Source organism: Protopterus annectens, chromosome 4.part1 (genome assembly GCF_019279795.1).
Source record: "Protopterus annectens isolate FY-2018-M chromosome 4.part1, PAN1.0, whole genome shotgun sequence".
Taxonomy (NCBI): Eukaryota; Metazoa; Chordata; order Ceratodontiformes; family Protopteridae; genus Protopterus; species Protopterus annectens.
In genome coordinates this window covers 718,773,857-718,797,891 of record NC_056734.1, presented here as the reverse complement: position 1 = coordinate 718,797,891, position 24,035 = coordinate 718,773,857, and the positions used below count along the sequence as shown (strand labels likewise).

The 24,035-nt window shown below is 37.0% G+C and overlaps 1 protein-coding gene across 1 annotated transcript in view; it reads right to left on the bottom strand.

Moving 5' to 3' along the window:
• Positions 1-3,387: 3,387 nt before the first annotated feature.
• LOC122801029 (vomeronasal type-2 receptor 1-like) overlaps positions 3,388-24,035 on the bottom strand; it is a 444,509-nt gene continuing 423,861 nt past the window's right edge. The window contains exon 5 of the mRNA XM_044070488.1: positions 3,388-4,653. Coding sequence (XP_043926423.1) covers positions 3,584-4,653 — 1,070 coding nt within the window. The 3' untranslated portion in view covers positions 3,388-3,583. The remainder of the gene's footprint in view (positions 4,654-24,035) is intronic.

Genomic DNA, 24,035 nt, shown 5'->3' with positions numbered 1-24,035 from the left:
GATTGTTCCTATAGTCAAAAAATTACAATGTGCAATGTACTGCTCGGGTAATTGGAAGTCAGTATAACTGCTTAGAATGTGTGGAGTATACTGATACTTCGATCTATAATGCCAAAACATTTACTGACCAGGGGAAAGTAACCTTCCAAAGTGCACAATATGAACAGTCTGTCTCCATACTCCAATGTAAATCCTGAAATGTGTCAAGGCTGCTACAGTAATTATTTTATGTTGTAATATGTTTCATGTTTCAAGACTGCATTTCTGCTTTCATATTGCAAGGACTGTTCTGAAGAGTAATAGCCATTAAAGGAAGGAATGAGACATGTTTGAATTTAGCAGGTCTCAATTATTGAACTGTTTTTAAAAATACAACTAAAATAAACACTTGACATCTTAAGGTGGTCACTGCTACAGACACCATTAAATTCTAAATTAACCACTAAAGTTGTTTAAGGCTTTTAATTTTACTGGCACAGATTAGTGGTCACTTCATGAAATTAGGCTAGTTGGATTTTCTGTTATAATGAGAACTCAAGCCCTTGAACTTACACAGTACTGAAAGGAGGATAATAAACATTATGGATAAAAATATTCACTATTGCTACAGTGCCAGAAAGTATGATAGTATGATACAGCCATACATGAAGGAAAATTAACAGTGTATGTACACTTTAAAAGGAAAACTGTTCCTATTTGGGACAGGAATGAGACTAAATAAAGGTCTGTGTGTGTGTGTGTGTGTGTGTGTGTGTGTGTGTGTGTGTGTGTGTGTGTGTGTGTGTGTGTGTGTGTGTGTGTGTGTGTGTGTGTGTGTGTGTGTGTGTGTGTGTGTGTGTGTGTGTGTGTGTGTGTGTGTGTGTGTGTGTGTGTGTGTGTGTGTGTGTGTGTGTGCGGACGCGCATATGTGGGTGTGTGTGCACATGACTGTGTGGTCATGCTTCAAGGATTAGTTAGGGAATGATTAATCTTTGTATGAGTTTGTAAGGGCATGAATAAGGATGAATGAATGTCCAACCTAGGGAGTGTCACTGTTGTGATCAGTGACCACCCAAGGTTTTAGCTCTTTTGGGCTTGAATAATTGCATCTGGATTAAACCAGATACAATTATTCATAGAGGATCCAACTCTGAGCAAGTGATTTAACCTGACAATGTCACAGGATCTCATTTGAAAATAAGCATTTGTGCCTAGTAGATCTACTTTATCATAAATAAATAAAGTCTATTACGATTTGAGACACAATATGTATATAAGAATAACCGTGTAAAGGAATCTGTTTACTCTAGTGTTTGAATATGACATTCCTCTCTTCATGCTGTCATCCTTTTTTTGCCTTAGACCCACACAAAATGTTCTAAGCCTATTCCCTCTCCAGGATCCTCTGCACACCAGTTATTTCTGATTATCTGTATGAAATCCTGTTCCTTGCTGGTGTAAAAATAGAATGCTCTACTGTCTCTGTCATTTATAACTTACCGTCAAATTAATGCTGTCCCTTTATTAGTTGCATTGGTCACAAAAAATGTTCCCTTAGAGTTAGTGTTTGTACTGAAGTCATTAAAATACTGATAATAATGCTGAAAACATCTAAATGATTTTGTTCTTGTTTCCTATATATAGAATAAGTGAAATCCATGACATTGGCTTATTTAAGCTGAGACTTAACTGTGGCCTCTGAGGTGTGAGTGGACAATATCACACTCCACTCAGCAAAGACATATGGTTACATCTTTGCCCCAACTGTTGCCTCTATTCCTTCTACTCCCTGGAATATTTTAATATCTTTTACAATACATGAGAGTTCTTTAACATGATCACTGTGCTGCATTTTGCCAGGAATAGTTTATCTTTGCTGTGTTGTGTTTCTTCTCCCCTGTTATTAACTTTGAGATTTTGATTTGGTTCCAGCTGTTCCACCTAGAAACTAAAAAATAAATGAACATGTAAGTGAAAACAACAAACAACTCAGTGTTTTATGTTTTCATTTATTATTATACTGTTTGGTGGAGCGTATTTTTTATGTCATTTCCATACCAGCTTAAAATTTATGCAGGCACATTTGGTTTATAAAACAGCGCTGTGTATTATGATCTTATTCTGAGGTACCCTGCAGTCATTCATTGCAGTTTCTTCTTTAAAGAAGTTTGAAAAATCAAAGGAAATATCAGGTCCATATAATGTGTAAAATACAATAACTGCAAAATGGTTACTGAAAGTTCATTGTATTATATTGGTGACATCATATGTCACCCTAGGTTTTTTTTTTTTTTTGTTAAAAGCTGTACTGTTTTCCAGTCCTTTTCAAAGAGACACTGTTTTGTGTTTAGTTATTCATCATTTTTTCTACATCAAATGCAATCTTAATAGACCAACTTATCTCTTTATGTGTGAGTTTGGAATGCAGGTTCAACACTAGCAATGATACATCCTGGTTTATAAAATATTTCATATGCAAATTTATTACATGTTATTTATTTTACACCTCAAAGTCTGAGATTCTTCACTGCTGGGCTTAGTACGTCATAGCATGATTGTAAAAACCTTACCACAACACACACACTCATTAACACAGACACACAAACACAAACATACACAGACACACACACGCTCGCATGCGGGCATACGCACATACACACGCACACAGTATACCTTGCTGAAATAATAACCGATGAATAAACTTTGTAGAAAATATTAAATTCACTGAAATCCCACAATAAATGTACTGCAATATCAGCAATTACTGCAGTGGTCTTTTGAAAGGTTAGTACACTGGTACCCAAACCTTCTGTTTAAGTGTAATTAGTCTTAATATTTAGCTTTTTAGTCAACAATAGTATACATTATATCTTTTGTGCTACCAAAAGCGACAAGCCAAACATACTCAAGACCCTGAATGAATCCTTTGCAACTTCACAGCAGGTTGAGGTGTCAGACCTTGAGTCATTAGCTATTTACATTAATCTGGTCTAATAGTACAATTAGATATTACAACATGCTATATAATAGTAGAAATTATAAACTATGTGGTAGCTTATTCGTGCTACCCGGTGAATAGCTTAGTCTAACAACGGATGCCATTTCTATAAACAAATACATGAGCTATGTTTTCAAAAGAGAGCTCCAGCTGCTGAAAAATCCTGCAAATAAGAATGTGTTGACTGTATGTGGCACTTCAGTCAAACTTCCTTCCTACCAGTTTTTTTTTCAGTTCCATTCTAACCTTACAGTAAAATCTACTGAAAGGGGATATGTAATTCTAGTGCTGTTGTGGGACACCCTGTTACGAAAGGGCATACATCTTCAAAAGCATGCTTCTGTAGATATCACTATTTTTATAATGTATGTCACCCTAAGGTATAACATATTAAACAATGAGCTATTCTTTCCATTAAATATAGATGTTTTGTCAGTAGTGATAAACATTGCTTACAACAGCTTTTATGACATAAACATTGTTTATAAAATCTTTTATTAACAAGTGATCACCTGAAGGTGAGAAAAAATTAAATTATATGTTATCATAAGCTTCTAAGTGCTGGGAACAGTTCATGTTTTCAAGTGGTACAACAAAACTAAAGATTTAATCATCCAGTGCAACCGTTGAGACTGTTGTGTTGATAACCTCGCTGCTAACTGAAGCTGAGGTAGGCGGAGCACTCTTATCATTAGTTGGGGCTTTTCCAGTTACTATTTCTTCTGTGTTTCTGGCAGGCTTCACTAAAATGATGTAACATTTAGGAGCAAATATGCAGCCAAGCAGTCCATAACTTGATGCCAGAATAGCAAATATTTCAACAGCAACCATGAATTTCCCTCGTGTACTTAGATATGCAGGAACGAAAGAAATCCAGACAATGAAGAAGACCAACATGCCAAAGGTGACAAATTTTCCTTCATTGAAGTTGTCTGGTGATTTACGGGCAACAAATGCACAGACAAGACACATAAATGCTAATAAGAGGTCATACCCATACATAGCACAGAGCAATATCACAGAACCCTCATTGCATTCAAAAATTATCTTAATGTTTTGAGAAGCAGTGTTCTTCACAGCGGTTGGGGGAAAAACCACCAGCCATGATGTCACAATGCATACCTGTGCCACCATACCACAACACGCAATTATCTTTTGATGAAGAGCGGTCAAGGAGACTTTTTCTAGTTCCTCCGGAGATTTCTGCAGTAGTCTGTCACTGAGTTTCTCACCAGCTTTCTCTGCTGCTTTAATCTTCTCTCGAAGCTTTCTGGCCTTTTTAGCACCTCTGGCTCTCAGCATGAGCATGACTGACTTCCCCAGTACACAAGAGAGGCATAAAGAAAATCCCAACCCAAGCAAAGCCTGCCGAGTCATGCAAGACCAATCCAAAGGTTTGCCTATGAAGATAATCGCACTAATGAATGTAACAACAATTGAAAACTGAATGCCAAAACTCAGCTCACGGTCATTTGATTTCACAAGTGGTGTATCTCGGTGAAGAATGTAAGCCACAGTAACAGCAAAAGTGATACAGGCTCCAAATACAGTGAGGACCATTAATGTCACTCCTAGTGCTTCATCATATGCCAGGAATTCGATCAGCTTTAATACGCACTGAGTCTTTTCTGTATTGGACCAGTAGTCTTGCGAACATGGAGTGCACTCTCTGGCATCTGTTGAGTAAATATTATTGAGATAGAATAAATACAAAATTATTATATTTATGCAATGCAGGTAAAGTAACATTAACTTCACAAGCTGAATTAGAACTTAAGGAACATTATCTAAAAGCAGCATACAAATTGAAACAGAAAGAAGTAGATAAGGGAAGCATACACTCAGTATGTCTATATATCGTAAACACACATGTGTGTGTGTGTCTACTTGAATAGGCCAAAATTCCATTAAATTGAATTTTACTTAAACGAGACAATACTGAAACCTCAGTTTAACAAAAGTTCACATCACAGGAATATTAATCCGGGAAAGGAGGCAGTTGGCCAGTATGGAGAAATTTGCCCTTTTTTCCACTATAATACGGTCTCAGAGTTGGTATATTTAGTTAGGGAGGTGTGGTGACTGCGGGTGTTGGGGGCGAAGCCCCCCACTTGGGTGGGTTTGACATGCTTCAATGTGTTTGTTTTTTATGTTGGCCAACTGCCTCCTTTCTTGGATTAAAGTTCCAGTGATGTGAACATTTGTTAAACTAAGTTTTTGGTATTGTTGTCTCATTTAAGTAAAATTCAATTTAATGGAATTTTGGCCTACTCAATATAGGGTTCCTATCAGCAGACCGAAGATGCATGTTTTCAAATGCGTCTTGGTCGAACTGACAAAACAGAAACTGCAAAATATCGAAGCGGCATGTAAGCGAATTCTTTCCCTGGGAAAGAACTCTCTTAGCCGCTTTGGTACTTTGCCATTTTCGGCACTGTAGTGCGGTCTTGGAGTTGGTATATTGCACTAGGGGGGATGGGGGGCACATCCCCCCACATTGGGGGTGTGGGAGGCAAAGCCCCCCACTTAATCTCATGTTTTAATGTGCCTTTTTTTTTTTTTGTTGGAACAGCGATTATTTTTCCTTTGGAAAAAAATCACTGCTCTGACATTTCGGTTTTGTAAGCTTTTACTTATATGGGGTCGATTAATCACCGTTCGCTTACCTAAGCGTTTGGTGATCTAATATAGACCCCTCAATATATACACGTAAAATTGTCTTATTAATGATCAAAATGCCCAAAAGGTGAATTTGAACCCACTGGTAAAGAGATTTTGAACATTCAAATAATACAGTAAGGTGCAAGTGTACTGAGAAGAAAACCAGTAATCAAACAAAATACGCAAGGTAAGGATAGGAACTACTGAGTAACTGAACTGCAAAATATCTTCACAAAGCAGCTGAATGCAATCCACACAGAACATTAATGCATAAAATGGAATATATAAAGCTTTTCTTCTGACACAACAGCAAAGTAAGGGCTTCATCAGAACAAGTGGTGTTGAAAACTTGAACCTTATAAAACCTATAACCCACACCACATGACAATTTTTAATTAACCAGTTAAGTTGAAAGCAAACTTTTAAAGGCACAGTTACAATTTTAAATCATATAGTACCTGAAAACTTATTAAGAACTTTTAAGAAACTAAAAGAACTTTAAAAGCAAATAATGTGTACAATATATATTAAAAAATAAATATATATAAAATAAGTATTTATGTGATAGATAAATGTTTATAAAAATGCACCAAAACAATTAAGGACTAATGAAAAAAAAAAGTTGTTAAAAATCAGGTGTAGCAGAATATGCCAAAGTCTAGCTGCCCTTTCTTTGAGAGCTGGTAATAGCGACATGTTCATTCAGACCAGGGAAATGCATGGCATCTAGTTTTCATTACCATAATAATTCCTTATAGTCTATCTTGCCCTCCCAGGAACCCCCTCTAGGGTGAAGCTGAATTTTTTCTAAAGTAACAAAGCAGAATTGTTTAAAATCTTCACATTTTATAGAATGTTTAAATAGAGATTGTATGTGTTGCCCTTAATAATATCATAGGAATGCTTATAAATATGCTTTTTGTATACTCTTTTGGTTTTGCCAACATAAAATGTTGGACATAGTGAGCAGATAGTGAAATAAACAACGCCCTTCTTGTTGCAATTTCCTTTTGCTGGAAATACAGTACTATTTAGTGTATTTTTAAGGTTAAGGGAATCAGACTCACAAATAAAGTTACACTGATTACAGGCACCACACTTTATAGTACCCCTACCACCAACTATAGAGTTAGAAACTTTTTTAGCTCCTTCAACAATATTTTTTATGTTCTTCGCTTTTTTATATATAAATACTGGTTCTTGCTCTACAATTGGTCTTAACCTTTCATCATCGTTAAAAATATTCTGGTTCTTTATAATATCCTTAGTAACAGTAGAACCAGAATTAAATTCCAACACTAGGGCCCAATTAAAAGATGGAACATTATGAGACTTATTGCTATCCAGTACAGTAGAACATTTATCTCCATTCACCTCTGTAGGAGATCTAGAAACTAAATGCCCATTTTTGGTTTTGTCAATCAAACCTAAACCTAGAAGTGGAATATTTATGGTACCTGAGTCTCCCATGATCTCATCACTAATACCCTATGCAAGTTCAATGGGGTATTCCCTTTCAAAGAACATGAGTTCAAGTTTTTTACTTTCTGTGTCAAATATCTCTTTGTTGGAAATCATCCCAGCGAGTATGACAAATTGACCCTTCATTAGGCTTTTCTTCTGAAATAAAGGGTGGCAGCTACAGAAATGCAAACATGCTTTTGAGAACACTGGCTTTCTGTAAATGTTTGATAAAAAACCACCCTGTTCTTTAGTAATCATAGTATCCAAATAATGGGTCTGTTAATCATGTAGCTGGTATTTAAATTTCAGGAAACGCGTGGTGGAATTGATATAGGTAATAAAAATGTCAACAACTTCTCGATTTCTTTCACACAGAATAAAAATGTAATCCAAGAATCTAACATGCAACTTGACAATATTAAACAGTAAAGAGTTAAAACGGAATTTATTTTCCCATGCAAACATGACCATGTTGGCAAATTTGGAGACACAAACCGCCGCATGACTACACCTCAAACTTGCTTAAAGATCTCACCTTCAAAATAAATGTAGTTATTTCATAAAATCTTTTCCATACAATCCATTATTAATCTAATATCACTGGGTGATAAGAAAGTAAGCAGGAGAGTGAATCATGAAATAAGTCTAAACCTAAATCCAGAGGTATGCAGGAAAACAAATTCACTATGTCAACTGTCAAAAACAAAAGATCCTCCTCCCACAATTCAGGCTTTAATTTACCTAAGAATTCCCATGAATCCTTCAGCATATATGTGTCCATGTCCATTACTTGTACAGTCTTAGTAACCCGTCCACCAACACGGCCAATGAGTACATTTTAGACCCTTGCACCGCCACTATTGGTCTGAAGGGTGTGTAACCACATTCTTATGGACCATTGGGATTCCAAAACTAGTGGGAATAATTGGGGTGGAGTTGTTGAGGGAATTAAAAATTATCAGATTAATTTGTCCTTGCATTAGCAGGTTTTCTAAGAACTGGTTGATCTTTTTATATGTACAAGAGGGTAAGCTCCACAAATGTATCCAAGGTGGTGAACTTCAAAAATAAAAATAACAGTTCGAGAAGTAAATTAATCGGAACAAAACTCTTGTGTAGCAGTCCACATAAATCCACATAAAATCCAGTAGTATATTGTGCGCAAGGTACAGACAGAACAAATAACGTAAAACACTCGAAAAAGCGTTTTTCGTTCGGTACACTGCCCGAACTTCTTCAGACATACGTTAATACTATTAAAATGCTCAGTTTAAATACTTAGTTTACTTAGTTAATTGGTTAAAACAACGCTCTGTGAACAGCTGATCAACAAACCTAAAAGAGACAAGCTAAATCAAACGGGCTAAATACGTTAACCCAATAAAAACAACGGGAAACATCTTCTATTAGATGAATATTAGTTTAAAAATGTTGAGTTAACAATTATAAAGGATGTATTAAGTAAATATTATGAATAATAAATAATACAATGTTAATAAACAAATAAATACAGAATAATGTTTAAAGTAAACTAAAATGGGGAAATAGTTCTAAGTATTCCCAATAGTAAAAACTACCAAAAATAAAATAAAATGCAAAGGGTGATTGAAGAAACCTGTTTGGTTTTGAATACATCCTAATTCAACACTAAAGCATATCCAATTACAAACAAACACAACCCTTACGGAATAAGTGTATATATATATATATATATATATATATATATATATATATATATATATATATATATATTGCTAATATATATTCAACAGTCCCTGCCTCCGGTGTCGAACTAATAAGGTTACAGATAAAATAGTGTGCCTATAAAAAAGGAAATATGTGGTGAAATTAAAAACACTTTGACCAAAAATGTATATATCTACACTATAGCACATTATGTTTATTTACCTAAAAACATTATGTTCATCCTTTAAGAAACGAGGCTTGTTCAATTATGTGCATACTTAAACTCAATAGTTTATTAAGATAAATTTATTACCCATGATATAAATTCTTGGATCAGAGTATTAGATACTTGAATCTGGTAAACATTGTTTACACATCCACTTAGTTGTTTCCTAAGGAAATTCTTAAAGGATGAACATAATGTTTTTAGGTAAATAAACATAATGTGCTATAGTGTAGATATATACATTTTTGGTCAAAGTGTTTTTAATTTCACCACATATTTCCTTTTTTATAGGCACACTATTTTATCTGTAACCTTATTAGTTTGACACCGGAGGCAGGGACTGTTGAATATATATTAGCAATATATATATATATATATATATATATATATATACACTTATTCCGTAAGGGTTGTGTTTGTTTGTAATTGGATATGCTTTAGTGTTGAATTAGGATGTATTCAAAACCAAACAGGTTTTTTAACTACCTTTTGTATTTTATTTTATTTTTGGTAGTTTTCAGCATAGGGAATACTTAGAACCATTTCCCTATTCTAGTTTACTTTAAACATTATTCTGTATTTATTTGTTTATTAATATTGTATTATTTATTATTCATAATATTTGCTTAATACATGCTTTATAATTGTTAACTCAACCTTTTTAAACTAATATTCATCTAATAGAAGATGTTTCCCGTTGTTTTTATTGGGTTAACGTATTTAACCCGTTTGATTTAGCTTGTCTCTTTTAGGTTTGTTGATCAGCTGTTCACAGAGCGTTGTTTTAACCAATTAACTAAGTAAACTAAGTATTTAAACTGAGCATTTTAACAGTATTAACGTATGTCTGAAGAAGTTCGGGCAGTGTACCGAACGAAAAACGCTTTTTCGAGTGTTTTACGTTATTTGCTCTGTCTGTACCTTGCGCACAATATACTACTGGATTTTATGTGGATTTATGTGGACTGCTACACAAGAGTTTTGTTCCAATTAATTTACTTCTCGAACTGTTATTTTTATTTTTGAAGTTCACCACCTTGGATACATTTGTGGAGCCTACCCTCTTGTATTTTGTTGTTTTATGCTACGTGCTTTGTAATTTTGGATCTTTTTATATGTGATTAATACCTCATTTCTGCATTCTACTTCATAAGTCTCATTATCATGGAGAATGCTGAACATTTCTCCTATGTAGTAAAAATAATCATACAGGACTACCCCTCAACCTTTATTGGGCTTCATAATTCAAAGAGAATGGTTGAATATGGTGATCTTTCAGCTGATATGCACCCCCAAACTCTCCTCCTTTAAGGGCAGTTGGCTACTCAGTGGCTCCTATCCTTACCTGGTATACATTTTGAACATTCGGAAAACTATAAACAAAAAAATACAACACAATTTCTTTTTGTAATTTTGACAACAAAACCATTCTAAAATACTAAGTCCTTGTTTGTCTGAATACAGGTAGTTTTAATAAAATGGTTTATCTAAACTAAGGTGTATAGTTATAGCAGTGGCAGTTTAGGGTTGGCATGTATTACTAAGTGGTACAGTGGGGTCATGGGGATGCAGTCTCTCATGTATTCAGTGTAGGGGCTTCCCTTCTACAAAAAATGTGTGTGTTACACTGTTTACGATGATAGTTTATTTCAACAAATTATTTTATTTAATGATTTGCTTTGGCAACAATATATATGTACATGTATAATATCAATATACACACATATACACACTCAGAAAATACACACACACACACACACACACACACACACACACACACACACACACACACACACACACACACGTATATATGTTTTTTCAGCTGTTTTCATTCATCTATTATTTGCTTGTTAACTGGCAATCAGTTTGATTTCCCTTTTCAACCATGTCCTGGGTCAACAGTATAGAAAGTATGCTTACAGATATTAGTATAACAAGAAGGTCAAAATACAGGTAAAAACTATCACAAATTAAATATAAAAAACAACAAATTATGAAAGCAGCAAGAAGTATTTTTAGCAATATATATGGTGTTTAAAACATTACAAGGTTAATGTTAACTCTTAGAAAATTAATGGTTTGGATTTAAGTCTGGGCTAATAGAACCCCATGTGTATTAGAGAGACAAGCCCTTACTGCATTTCGGGTGACCCATGTTCAACAAGGGGCATGCACTCTGTAGGGATCAGATAGGGGACCAGTGAGCCAAACGTTGGCTTACCCATTTTGGGATGAAGGAGGACAAAAACTGACAGGCCAAAAAAGAGCCATAAAGATGACAGAGTGGACTATTGAGGATAGGGAAAAGATTATGTACTGTTACTATTATTCAAGAGGCCCAGAATTTCCAGATAGAAGCTATTCAGAAAGATAAAGAGAGAAATTAGAGGAAAGAAAAATACCTGCATATGAAAAACTGTCAAAAGCTGCAAATTAAAATTTGCATTCATTAATACAACAGATCCATGAAAAAACAGCACAGACAAAGGCAATCAGGCCTGCCTGAAAAAAAAAAGTGATAGAGGAAGTGTGAAAATATAAAGAACAAAGTCCAGAGATTTGTAAAGGTATAAAAAGGATACATGGACATGGGGAAAATAGAGGTCTGATGTGGTGCAATATTTATGCAAAGGAGAAAGCCAAACTAATCAATACAAAAAAGTAGCTCCAATGATATTTGAAGGGAAATATGTGGAAAGGCATCCAGATATGGAACATTTCACAATACAAAAAATAAGATTGCATAGGGGGAATGTAGAACAGAAGATTAGTAAAGCAGAGATTAATTAAATAGAAACTGAACTTATGTGTTACCTGCGAATTGAAGGATTTAATGTATAAAAATCCAACACAGGTAATGTTACAGCACAATGAAACAAAGAGTTCCCAAATTAAGAAGAAACAGGTGGACCGGGAGGCATCGGAAGAAGAATATGGACATGGGAAAGAAAAAGAGACCTGTTATGGTCCAATATGTATGCAAGAGTAAAAGCAAAACTAATCAGTATAAAAAGCAGCACCAAAGATATTTGAAAAGAAATATAGGCAAAGTCACCCGGATATGGAAAATTTCACAATACAAAAAAAAAAAAAAGAAAAAAAGAAAAACAAAGGGGGATGAAGAAAAAAACAACTGGTAATGGAAAAGTTAAAGAAATAGAAATGGAAGTTATGGATTATTTGTGAAGGGAATTTAATATGTAAAATCCAACACAGGTAATGCCACAATGTAATGGGACAATGAGTCCCCAACATAAGGAAGAACAAGTAGAATGGAAGGTATCTGACTTCCCACATGGTGATGCACTAGAGCCTTCTGTAGGAAACTTGTACAAAAGTTCAGCTAAAGTTACACAGCAAGAGAAGGACAAGAATTAGTGGAAATTCTAACACAGGCAATGTTGTGGAGTGATGACTCAACGAGTTCCCATATGAAGGAGAAGCAGATGATGCAGGATGAATCTGAAGAGGTTATGTCACAAGAAGATGTTTTGAAATTTTCTGCAGAATGCCCACAGGAAACAAAGAGCAAAGAATGTGCTCTCAGTTTAGAAGAAAATGATCGAAGGGAAAAGCTGCTTGATATAATAGAGATGGATAGATATTAAGATCAATGAAAAAATAGATTGCAGAAAACAAATAAGACCCACAATGTTAGAGGTCTGATACAACAAACTAAACACAGTAATCAAGACTATTAAGAGAAATTCATGTGATTTAACCAAAATAAATAGTATATATTACTGTGCAGTTAAATTAATAACAGGTAAAGTCTTACCACAAAAACACAGAGCAATAAGGGAAAGGAGGGGAAGAAAAAAATACCACTGTGGAATCATCAAGCAGGAAAATACCATAAAGCATTTAAGACAAGAAATGTTACTGTAGGAAAATACTGAATAGTGAACAGATTGACAACAATACTTAGAAAGTTAGACATGGTAAAATCAATGCACAGTATCAGAACAAACTAGGATCTATCATACACTATCGCAAATAAACTAAAGATATTAGCACAGGCAGAAAATCTTAGAATGCACACAGATAAATATAAAGGAAAAGTACAAAATAAGCAATTAATTGATGATAAAAAATAATAGAGAATTGGTAACAAAGAAAACTGAATAGAAACACCACCAAAAAAGAAGAAATATAAACATTTGGGAGAAATATTTATGAAGACCATGTGGGACATAATAAAGATGCTGAATGGATAATAAAATTAAAACAAATGGCAAGGAGTTTGAATGTAGAGGATAGGAAAGGAGATGGAGTAATGGCCAGTGAAACTGAAATGAAATTAAGACAAGCACCTGACTGGAAAACCCTAGACCCAGATGGCATACCTAACTTCAATCTAGAAGTATTCAGATCTTTACACAAAGATTTAGCCCTAAATAAGAGCTACTTATATGCGCATCCCGAAAAGACACCAACCTGGTTAACAAGAGGAAAAATAATACTCCTCCTTAACAGTGAACATGTAAGCCATCCTTAAAGCTACAGACCAATAACTTGCATTCTGATGATGTGCAAACTATATACTGGAATTGATACAGAGTTTATAGTCATTAAAAAAAAAACTCAATCATTGCAATGGAACAAAAGGGTAACAAAAGAAAGTCATATGGTACAAACAATCATTTGTTGCTAAATAAAGCCATAATAAAGGATTGTAAAAAAGGGAAGAATCTTAAGTAAGGCATGGAGAGATTACAAGCAAGCATTTGACAGCATCCCACATTCATGGATAAAGGAGTGCTTATAAACATATAAGATACACCCTACATTGATCAGTTTCATTACAGTGACCATGAAACAGTGGCAAACCACTTCGAAATTAAGCCACTGCAAAGGACAAATTATTATCCCAGGGATAAAAATTCAAAGGAGAGTATTTCATGGTGATTCTTTGTCACCATTGTTGTTTTGTTTTGCCCTTAACCCATTAAGCTGTGTAAATATCAGATTAGGCCCTGGTTACAATTTGACTCCAAGAAAACAAGCTTGTTCAAAAGGCTTCTCATCTACTTTTTGAGGATGACTTAAAACTGCATAGTTCATCATAACAGGAGTTGAAGTTGAAAGCACAAGTGGTTAAAACCTTCTCACATGATATAAGAATGTCATTTGTTCTTGATAAAGGTGCAAAAGCAACATTTAAAGCAGGAAAACTGTAGCACCAATAAAATATCAGTCTGGGACAGGAATGTGATATAAAGGAACTTGGGCAGGAAAGAGTCTATAAATATTTGGGAATTGAGGAAGGATTGGCAGAAAAACATGAACAAATGCGAATAAAACTCAGTAAGGAATATTTCAGAAGACTAAAACTAATATTAAAACCATCATTGACATCTAGGAATAAAATCCAAACTATAAACTGATTTGGTCTTTATGTTCTAACTTACAGTTTTGGGGTGAATGACTGGCTGCAAACGGCATTATATCAGTTGGACAGGAAAACAAGAAAATGCATCATGCTTATCAAATGATATATAAAAATCAGTGTACACCAAGATTATTTAGTTCTTGTACTGAAGGAGGTAAGGGTCTCCCCGAAATTGATTGCATGTATAGATCTACATAAATATCTGCTGTCCTCACCAGATCCAAACAAAGCAAACGTTTTAAAACATGAGAAGTTTAGTATTACTTTCCTGCTTAGTTTAGCAGAAACATGGAGTGTCAAACAATAATGGAAATCAAATCAGATGTAGGCAAAAATCAGAAAGCAAGTGAATCTGCCAAAAAACATAACAAAATAATCCATCCATCCATCCATCCTCAACCCCTTTTTCCCATTTTTATACATAGGGTCGGGGTGCCACTTCATCAGTGACAATCATCTCGAGCCAAGGTTTTCACCACCAGGGGGCTCGCCATGCTGTAATAGTTCATCCATACTACTCAGTCACACACACACATTCACATCTAGGGCCAATTTAGAGTGTCCAGTCCACCTGCTGCATGTATTTGAAGTGTGGGAGGAAACCAAAGTGCCTGGACAAAACCCACATAACCATAGGGAGGACATGCAGACTCCACACAGAATATAAGGAGAAAATCAGATGAGAAGGAAAGAAATGTGGAGCAAAAATATTGGGGCATGTTCTGAAATCTCCTGGAATAACCTCATATTGATCAGGATTTTATGCATGAATGGTTAAGGAGACGTGAATTGAAACCAGAAGATGAGAGGTTAATCATGGTGGCCCAGAACAGAGAAGTCTGTACACATTAGTTTACAAAGTTCATTGAACATGTGGGAGAAACAGACAAATTCAGGTGCTGTGGAAACAGTCATACATCGTGTTGTTGGTTGTGATACACTTATGTATCCTGAAAAGCTTAATGATGTGGCAAGACTTTTGCACTGGGGATTGTGCAAACACTGCAGTATTGAACTACTTGAGAAGCATTGAAAACATGAACCACAAAGAACTATAAGAGACTGATGAAGTATGCTTCACATGGGATCATCCATTACGATCAGTTCAAAAAACAGATGCAAGAAAACCAGATATAGTAGCCCAGGAAAAAAGGCAAAAGTAGCATTGATCATTGAAATTGCTACAGCTAGTGATTATGGTGCTTATGTACAGAGAGATACTAAGTCATAAAGTACTAGGATTTACAGGCAGAAACAAGAGCAGTATGGAAGAAAGATACCCAGACAGTTCCGATAGTACAAGGAGCAACAGGCCTAATAAAAAGAATTTGCAGTCATATTTAGAAATGCTACCAAAGCATACAGTAACTCTGTATGAATTGCAGGAACCAGTTCTGGGCACATTGTGGATGCCATGAAGAGCACTTTTGGTTAAACACCAAAGACTGAATTCTGAATGCTGAAGACAATACTAATTTCATGAACATTAATTATACCCTGACTTACAAATGGGGTCAATTCCCATCATGGTATTAGAACCCAAAAGACTTGCAGAAATTAAACCAGGAGAAAGGAGGCTGGCTAGGCTTCCTGCAATAGTATAATTAAGAGTCAGACAACCTCCACTCTACAAGTGGTATACTGCTTGTTTGGTGGGTTGCAAATGCTTTTAAGTGTGCACACACTTCCTGAAGCTAGCCATTGCAGAACTCAAAAGGCTGCCATGGGGTGTACGGGGTTAGGGCTCACTCCCTGGCAGCAGTATAATGCTGGACCTGCATCCTCAATCTACTCAATGGCCCCAGAAGTGGGGCAGGTTTATCCCAGTTGAGGTTAAGGCAGGTCCTCTGCACCCAGTGAATGAGGATAGGAGCTGGTGTTAGCTTATGTTGTGGGAAGGGAGGGAGGAAGAAAAACATTAACTGTATACATACAAATTGCTGTCTCATATTTAAATCAATGCAAACCATATTCTTCAGTCCAAAAACCATCAATCTCTTATTTAATAATTGAATATACATTTACAGAAAAGTTAATTAATGTTTCTTTAATCCATGCTTTTAATTTGAAAGCAGAATGATAATTCCCCTTCTGATTTTGAAACCATTTGTACCCTGAAATTACACCAAGGCACATTATTAGCTAACTTACTCAACTTGCTTTTAGTGGGAAAAAGTGCAGATACATTTTCAAAGGAGACATTGAAAAAAATAATTTTCCAAAAGAATTCTCACATGCATCAGCTCTGCTGGTACCTCAGTAGCTTTGGAACATAATTCTAAACATTTGTCATCAGAAATTCTCTCTTTGTAAACTTAAGTCACATCTGAGTTTTTACCAAAGGGGAAGACACTGCACATTTTGGCATTGAGCTTGAGGCCATGGCTCTGACACCAGGCATCTATCTCAGCGAGGCCCTTCTGTAGGATGTCCACATCATTTGGGGACTTGACTATGGCTCCTAGTTTGCAGTCATCTGCGAACTTTGTTAGCCAGAGGCCTTCTGTGTGTTAGCCTGTACTTCAGAGAGGTAGATATCAAACAGGAGAGGTCCCAGGATGGAACCCTGTGGTACTCCACTTGTCACTGCTTTGAGGTCAGATTTGGAGTCTGCAACTTTTACAGTGTGGGTTCTGTCAGTGAGCCATTTGGCAACCCACCTGGTGATGTAGGGATTTATACCTAGTTTAGTGAGTTTAGCTATAATTCCAGAATGGGGGATGGTGTTGAAAGCCTTAGCGAGGTCAAGATAGGCTGTATGAACCACCTTACCCTCATCTACGGCTTTGGTGACTGCCTCAAAGAAGTCGATCAGGTTCAGGAGTCATGATCTGCCTTTCACAAACCCGAACTGGGTGGGATCCAGAGTTTAGGGGTTACCAATGTCTTTGTTTATGAGTTCCATGATGATATGTTCCATGGCCTTGCAGACCAGGCTCGTCAGGCTAATAGGTCAATAGTTCCTGGGATCAGTGGTGGCTCCCCCTTTGTGGAGTGGGATAACTGTTGCTGTGCGCCACTCAGTGGGCACAAAGCCTGATGCAAGGCTATTATTGAACATGGTGCTTAAGGTGGGAGCCAGTTCATTCTGAAGTTCGTGTAAAACGCAGCCTGGGATGTTATCTGGTCCCACGGATGCTGTGTTTTTGGCTTTAGAGAGTGCAGCTTTTACCTGCATAGTTGTGATTACAGTGACTCTGCATTCTTCCTGTATAGATATGGGCCCTTTAGGGGGTGGGGGGTAAGGTTAACACTGAACCTATCTGCCAGGATGTTGGCAATATCAGTTGGTTCTGTAATTTTCATGCCTTTATGCTGTAACTCAGAGCAGATCTGGGTGTTGCCATCGAGATTCTTGACATAGCTATAGAATGCTTTGTGGTTGTCCTTAGAATCGGTGATTTTGTTTTTGTAGGATCTCAACTTCTTATTGAGACTGATCAGGGAGCTCCTCCATGCATGGGATTTTACCCTCTTTTGCAACTGTTTCTTCCTTCTGTTGTACAGTTTGTTTATGGCAGGGGACCACCAGATTGGCTTCCTTTTTTTGAAGGATAGCGTCTTGGTTCTGTTTGGGATAGCACAATCCATGCATGCATGTAAGTGCTTATAAAGTACATTTGTGTAGGATTCAGCAGTTGTATTGTCCATCTGCGTGGGTATCATGAAGTTCTCCACTTCTGTCTTAAGAAGCATAAATTTGGCTTTGGAGAAATGTTTTACCATGGTTTCCTTAATGGGGAGTGGGGACAGGATGTGGATATCAAGGGCGATTAGCTTATGGTCGGATCGGACCAATGAGGACTTGACTTCAGGTGTGGAACACCGGTCACTCATGTTGGTAATGACTAGGTCTAGGATACTGTTGCCCCTGGTGGGGGTGTGGATAAGTTGATCCAGGGCACTGGAGTTTATGAATTCCAGAAAGCGTTGATCTAAGGAGTTGGTACATGAGTAGTTTTCCCAGTTAATGGTGGGGTAGTTGAAGCCGCCCATTATTAGGGTGTTTGGTTGAATCCTAATATTTTCCAGTATATCAAGAAAAGAGGAGTGGAAATCCTGGGGCATGGTGGGGGGATCTGTAGCAAGCTACAATTTGGATTGCAGTTTTGCCCAGAGTTAGTTGCACTTGGATAACCTCGGATGCATTATGCTGAGCAACTAGCCTGGAGGTGTGGATATCCTTAATGAATATGGACACACCTCCGCCTTTGTTGTTTCGGTCCAGGTTACATGGCCGAAAAGTGTGGTATGAGTTATAGCCTGGTAATGCAGGGGTGCTCTCTGGAGCCTTGAACCAGGTCTCAGTCACTGCACAGATATCGATGTTCTCCATTTTAAAGAGTACCTCGAGCGAGTGCATTTTGAGATTTAGACTTCTAGCATTGAGTAGCATTACCCTCAGTTTTTGCTTGCCTGTTCCTGTTATGGTGGTGAATTTTTTATTTAAACCTTGCCTAAAAAGGGCACTATAGGGGCAGCAAGAGCCTTAGCCAGTATCCAAAATCCCAGGGGCTACAGGTGCAGGCCATCTGTGGCAAAGCATCGTGGTCTGTTGACCATGTCATCCCAAGCAGACAGATACTGGATACTCATCTCTTTGAAAGAATACAGTGTGTAAACATGCTACAGTATACTTATTCCATGGGCATTTCTCTTGGCCTAATTATTTCCATCTAACCAGAGCAATATCCACTACGACTGTGTGGTCATTGAAATGAAATAAATGTTCATGCCCAAACAATCTTTAATAACGTGACATCATATAATATGTCTGTATAGAAAGGTTAATCTGATGAGGCAAAAGTCTGATCAAGATAGGACCACAACAGAAAAAGAATGACCCACCAGACAGAAGACAAATCTTGAGAACCTCTAGGAATTCCCTGTTATTGTTGCAGGGCAGATAAGATATGGTAATGGGGGAGATCTTCATTGCTGGAGTAAGACATGACCTGAAAGGTCAAAGGGTTAATCTGAAGATAATCATTCAACAGTGATTAATGACTCTATTACAAACAAAAAATAACATGTTGCCTTCTACACCATTGACTGCATGAGGCAAGATATCGAGCGAGAAGTGGCATGGGCAGGTGCAATGCGTCCATGCCTTGATAACCTCAACAGGTGACCACTGAACTCACTGCTGCAGCAAAGGAGAAAGCTAACTACAGCCTAAATCATCACACAATAGCCTGTCATCTACTTCCCAGTGTTTGACTCCAAAGACTTGAGCTGATTAGGCTTTGACCACAGACAAGACAAGAATTGGCTGAATTATTCTTGCTCTGTTTGAAGAATGAATCGATCTGAATTACCCCAAATGGAGAAACAAATGGGATAATTGAGTGAAAGGGGGTAGACAGGGAAATTAGTGGACAGCTTATGCAGATTGCAGATGCAAAGAAGGCTAAAAACAGCAAAAGTATTTTTGGGAAAACTTAACATTTCGTAAAATGTGTGCTATGTGCAATGTACCAATAGAGTGTCCATCATTACATGGCATTTTGTATGCTACTCTGTGATGTTAGATAAGCCACAAAAACTTCTGAAATAATAACAAAATGCAATGCGTACATATGTCCTTGCAAATGCATAAAACCATATATAAAATCACATATTGCTGTCGTGTTTTCTACAGTTGGATGAGTATAAAACAAAGGAGTTCAGACTCAATGATTTCTATTCCTCTTTATGCAGCTGCATCATCATGGTCTTGTCCACAGGAAATTATGTCATGTCTACCAATTCTACTGAGCCCACGGCCCTCCATACCAAAGTGTATTAACCCTATCTCTAAATGTGGCCCAGTCACTAACCTTAATGCTGCATTTTACCTTAAGAAAACCCTTTAAATAACATAATTGTGACCTTTATTTGGTGGTGTAATTTTTTTCAATATGTTGATTATGTTGATTTCCAAAATGTTGGCATTGATCACATCAGTGTCAATGTGTGTGTGTGTGTGTGTGTGTGTGTGTGTGTGTGTGTGTGTGTGAGTGTGTGTGTGTGTGTGTGTGACCGAGACAGAGACATATATATATATATATATATATATATATATATATATATATATATATATATATATATATATAGGTAGATATAAACACCGCTTACACAGGTGGCAACTGTATTCATTAGGGTGTAGTTTTTCAGATAAAGCCATGTAATGTTTATGAAATGAGTTTTTTGAAATATTAAAAATCTCTACAAATCTTGCATACTTTTGTCCTGCATAGATGTGGCCTGGGATTCAATAATGGTACAGCAACTTTGAGGTACCTTTTCCCAATTCCATCCATATGGCAGGGCAAGTTGTGTAGATCTGCTCACCTGTTTCCACCACTATGTGATACTGAACATGGCTAAAAGGCCATGTCCAGCTACATTGTACATTGTATCTCTTTTTGCTTCTATGTCTTGTCTTTTATGCTTTTAATGTATGGTATTATTTGTAAGAATTTGACATAATTTGCTGTTTGCATGTTTGGAGCTTTTCTCCCCGGGTCTCCGCTGAAAATGGACATGTATCCAGTCGGACTATCCCGGTCAACAAATGTAAAATAAATAAATTCAGTAACTGCTGCAACATTGTACTGCGTGGACCTCTACCACAAAGACATGTAAAACCATGTAGTGCCAGCCCTGTGGCCATGCTGAATGCTAATAAGGTATTCCAGGGGGAGAGGCATAGACATCTATATGGCAGGGCAAGCTGTGTAGATCTGCTCAGCTGTTTCCACCACTATGTTATATTGAACATGGCCAAAAGGCCATGTCCAGCTACATATTATGAGCATGGTACAGGGATCGGAGGGTGGGGGATACACTAGACAACCATGGATTGCTCTAATGGAAGTGCCATTCCAGCACCAATGGCAATATGGAGATGGGGTAACTTTTAAATTGCACAGGTCACTTTAAGAATTTTGGCAGTCTTTTTTGATACATTGTTACATACTTCCTGTTTGTTACATACTTCCTGTTTGATATAAAAAAGGGACTGTTTTAGAGTGTTCTCATGATGTTACATTTTAGGTCTTTTTATTTCTTTCTGAAGAAGTGTACAATAAGTTAGATGAAGGTGCTTATATTTTAAATGGTTTTGCAATAAAAACTACAATCAGAACTGTTTGGCTGACCTGATTGTTTTGCTTTTTAGACATACAAATTAGCCAACAATGTCTTACCTGATCATGGTAAACATGTCTCTGAATCATAAATGAGCATGTCATGGGAGAAAGGCCTTTTAAGCAAGATCTGCATGACTTGTGCTAGGCATTTTAATTAATTTCTGTGATGATTTCTGCATCACACTGACAGATGCATGATTCAGAAATAGACTTATGGCTCCAACAACCAGATTCAGTGCACACCATCTGAGATGAATTGCAAAGAGAACTGTAGCACTGCACACAGCTCATTTTACAGGTGTACACAGTATTAATGAATGTAAGGATGGTGCTCACAACTTGGGGTCAAGAGAGCAGCAGGATTTACAGCAAAGTGTCACTGTGAACCATACAATGTATTCATGGTGTAGCCAATCCAGCAGAGGGGGCTTATTTTATAGGGCACATGGCAGTGCAAGACTGTGCACCTCACATATCATTAATGCATACGACACCTGAGTGGGATGAGGCCACCATTGTTAATAGGTGCACAACAACACTATTCACTTTACATAGGTATGTTACACAAGTCACAGCATGGTGAATGGTGCACCACAGAGCTGCACCACTTGCTGCAGCGTACAGTGACTGTGCACTCAGTCTGAAGCTTTACTAAACTACAGAGTGCATGGCAGTGCCACAATGCATGCACTACACTGCATGACCACACAAGCTACCTACAGTGAGTTCTCCATACTAGAATAAACATCACTGGACTTCATACTCTTTACCAATGTACAGAGTGCAAGGCACTGATGGGTTTTCATATGCACTGCACAGCTGATAAACAAGTGTGTTTCTCTACCTCATCCTGTCTGCTGCACTTAATAGTGCCATGATATCCACTGTCCATAAGTTTTTAACTAAAAATTAACTTACCTGCAGATAATACATAATTGTCACACTTATGCTCAACAGCCATTGTCTTTTAAATCCTAAAAAATTAAAGAACCTCCTCTACTCTGATAGCATATCTCTATATACCTAAAACTTAGTGCTGAAACATTTCCATATCCACTTTCAATACTAGCAACTTACTACATTATAGAAGGCTGTATTCCTACACCCTGAAATCCCCTGTTATTGTAGAATTACGAAAAGCTGAACCTCTACAGATCTTTGTTGGAATAGACTCATTACGATTCTCTTGCCCTTATCACCCAGGAGGAATACTGTACAGATCTGCTTGCTCCTGGTATGTGTCCAGCTGGGAAGGCACAAGTTTCGTGGGACATCCATGTCTTCCTTGCATCATCTGCAGCAACTTCCCAAATATATGTTCATCTTTAGGACATGGATAAGCATATCTGTCCTCCTCCACATCCTGTACATTCTTTGTACTCAGATCCAGTCCCAGCTCTACATGATGTGTCTTCGACATATACTTCTTGAGTATCTTGAGATGTATGGATACTGCTCCTAAGGGCACTGTTGGGCTTTAGAACAGAATGGGAATATCCACATGGAGTTGACAAAGAGAGAAAGTAAACACACAGAGATACAGAATGAACATGATGGACTGGGAATACCAGTGATGAAGGATGTGACCCCAGGACCAAGTCGTCAGAATACCTGAGAGAGCTCTGCATTGCGGCACTGGGGATATATATGCATGTAATAAAAATGCAGCCATTACTAATGTCTATTAAGCTGAAATAATTCCACTGAACAGTAAAGCACCCACACCAGTACCACTAATATTGGGTAAGCTAATGTTGACAGGACTGGCATAATATAGACTGGTGCAGGTAAATCTTAAGCCAGTGCCATCAGGATCAATGGAAACTACGTCTGTGGAATATGGAGAAACATCTAATGTTTTTCAGTTGTTTAAAACCTAACACTATCTTATTTGAAGTATGTAACTTAAGTTTACTTACACTGTTCATTGCCTCTGAACCCTGGTCACAGCTGAAAAAGACTTTTGACCAGTCCACCTACCCGGTTGCCATGTAGTAAATACATAAATAACAATAGATGAAACCAGAGTAACTTCTGCCATCTGAAATTGTACCACTGGAAATGGCATCATGGAAAAATTACCAGATTAGCTGGAGAAAGGGGGCGGGGGTTGATGCCTGAAATACCAATACTAGGGGACAGGGGAGAGAGTATGAGAAAACGTTTTGTGCTATATCAAAATCAGGGAGTGCATTTTACAGATAGTTCTTCATTGTATCATTGACATGGATACAAAGAAGGCACTTTTTGAATGTCACTGATCGTTGGCAAACAAATCACTTAATGTGCTTACCATCAAAAAGAGTTTGCTTGCGAAGGACATATTTAGTGACACAAGAAGTTTTAGTGATATCAAGAAAACTCTAAAAGGAAGATTTTTGAGTCATTAACCTTAAATCAAGATAAAAACAGAGAGGCTAGAAAAGTAGTGAATGATCTTGAAGAAAGGCAAAACATGTCATCAATCATGTTAATATTTCAGAAAATATATTCTTT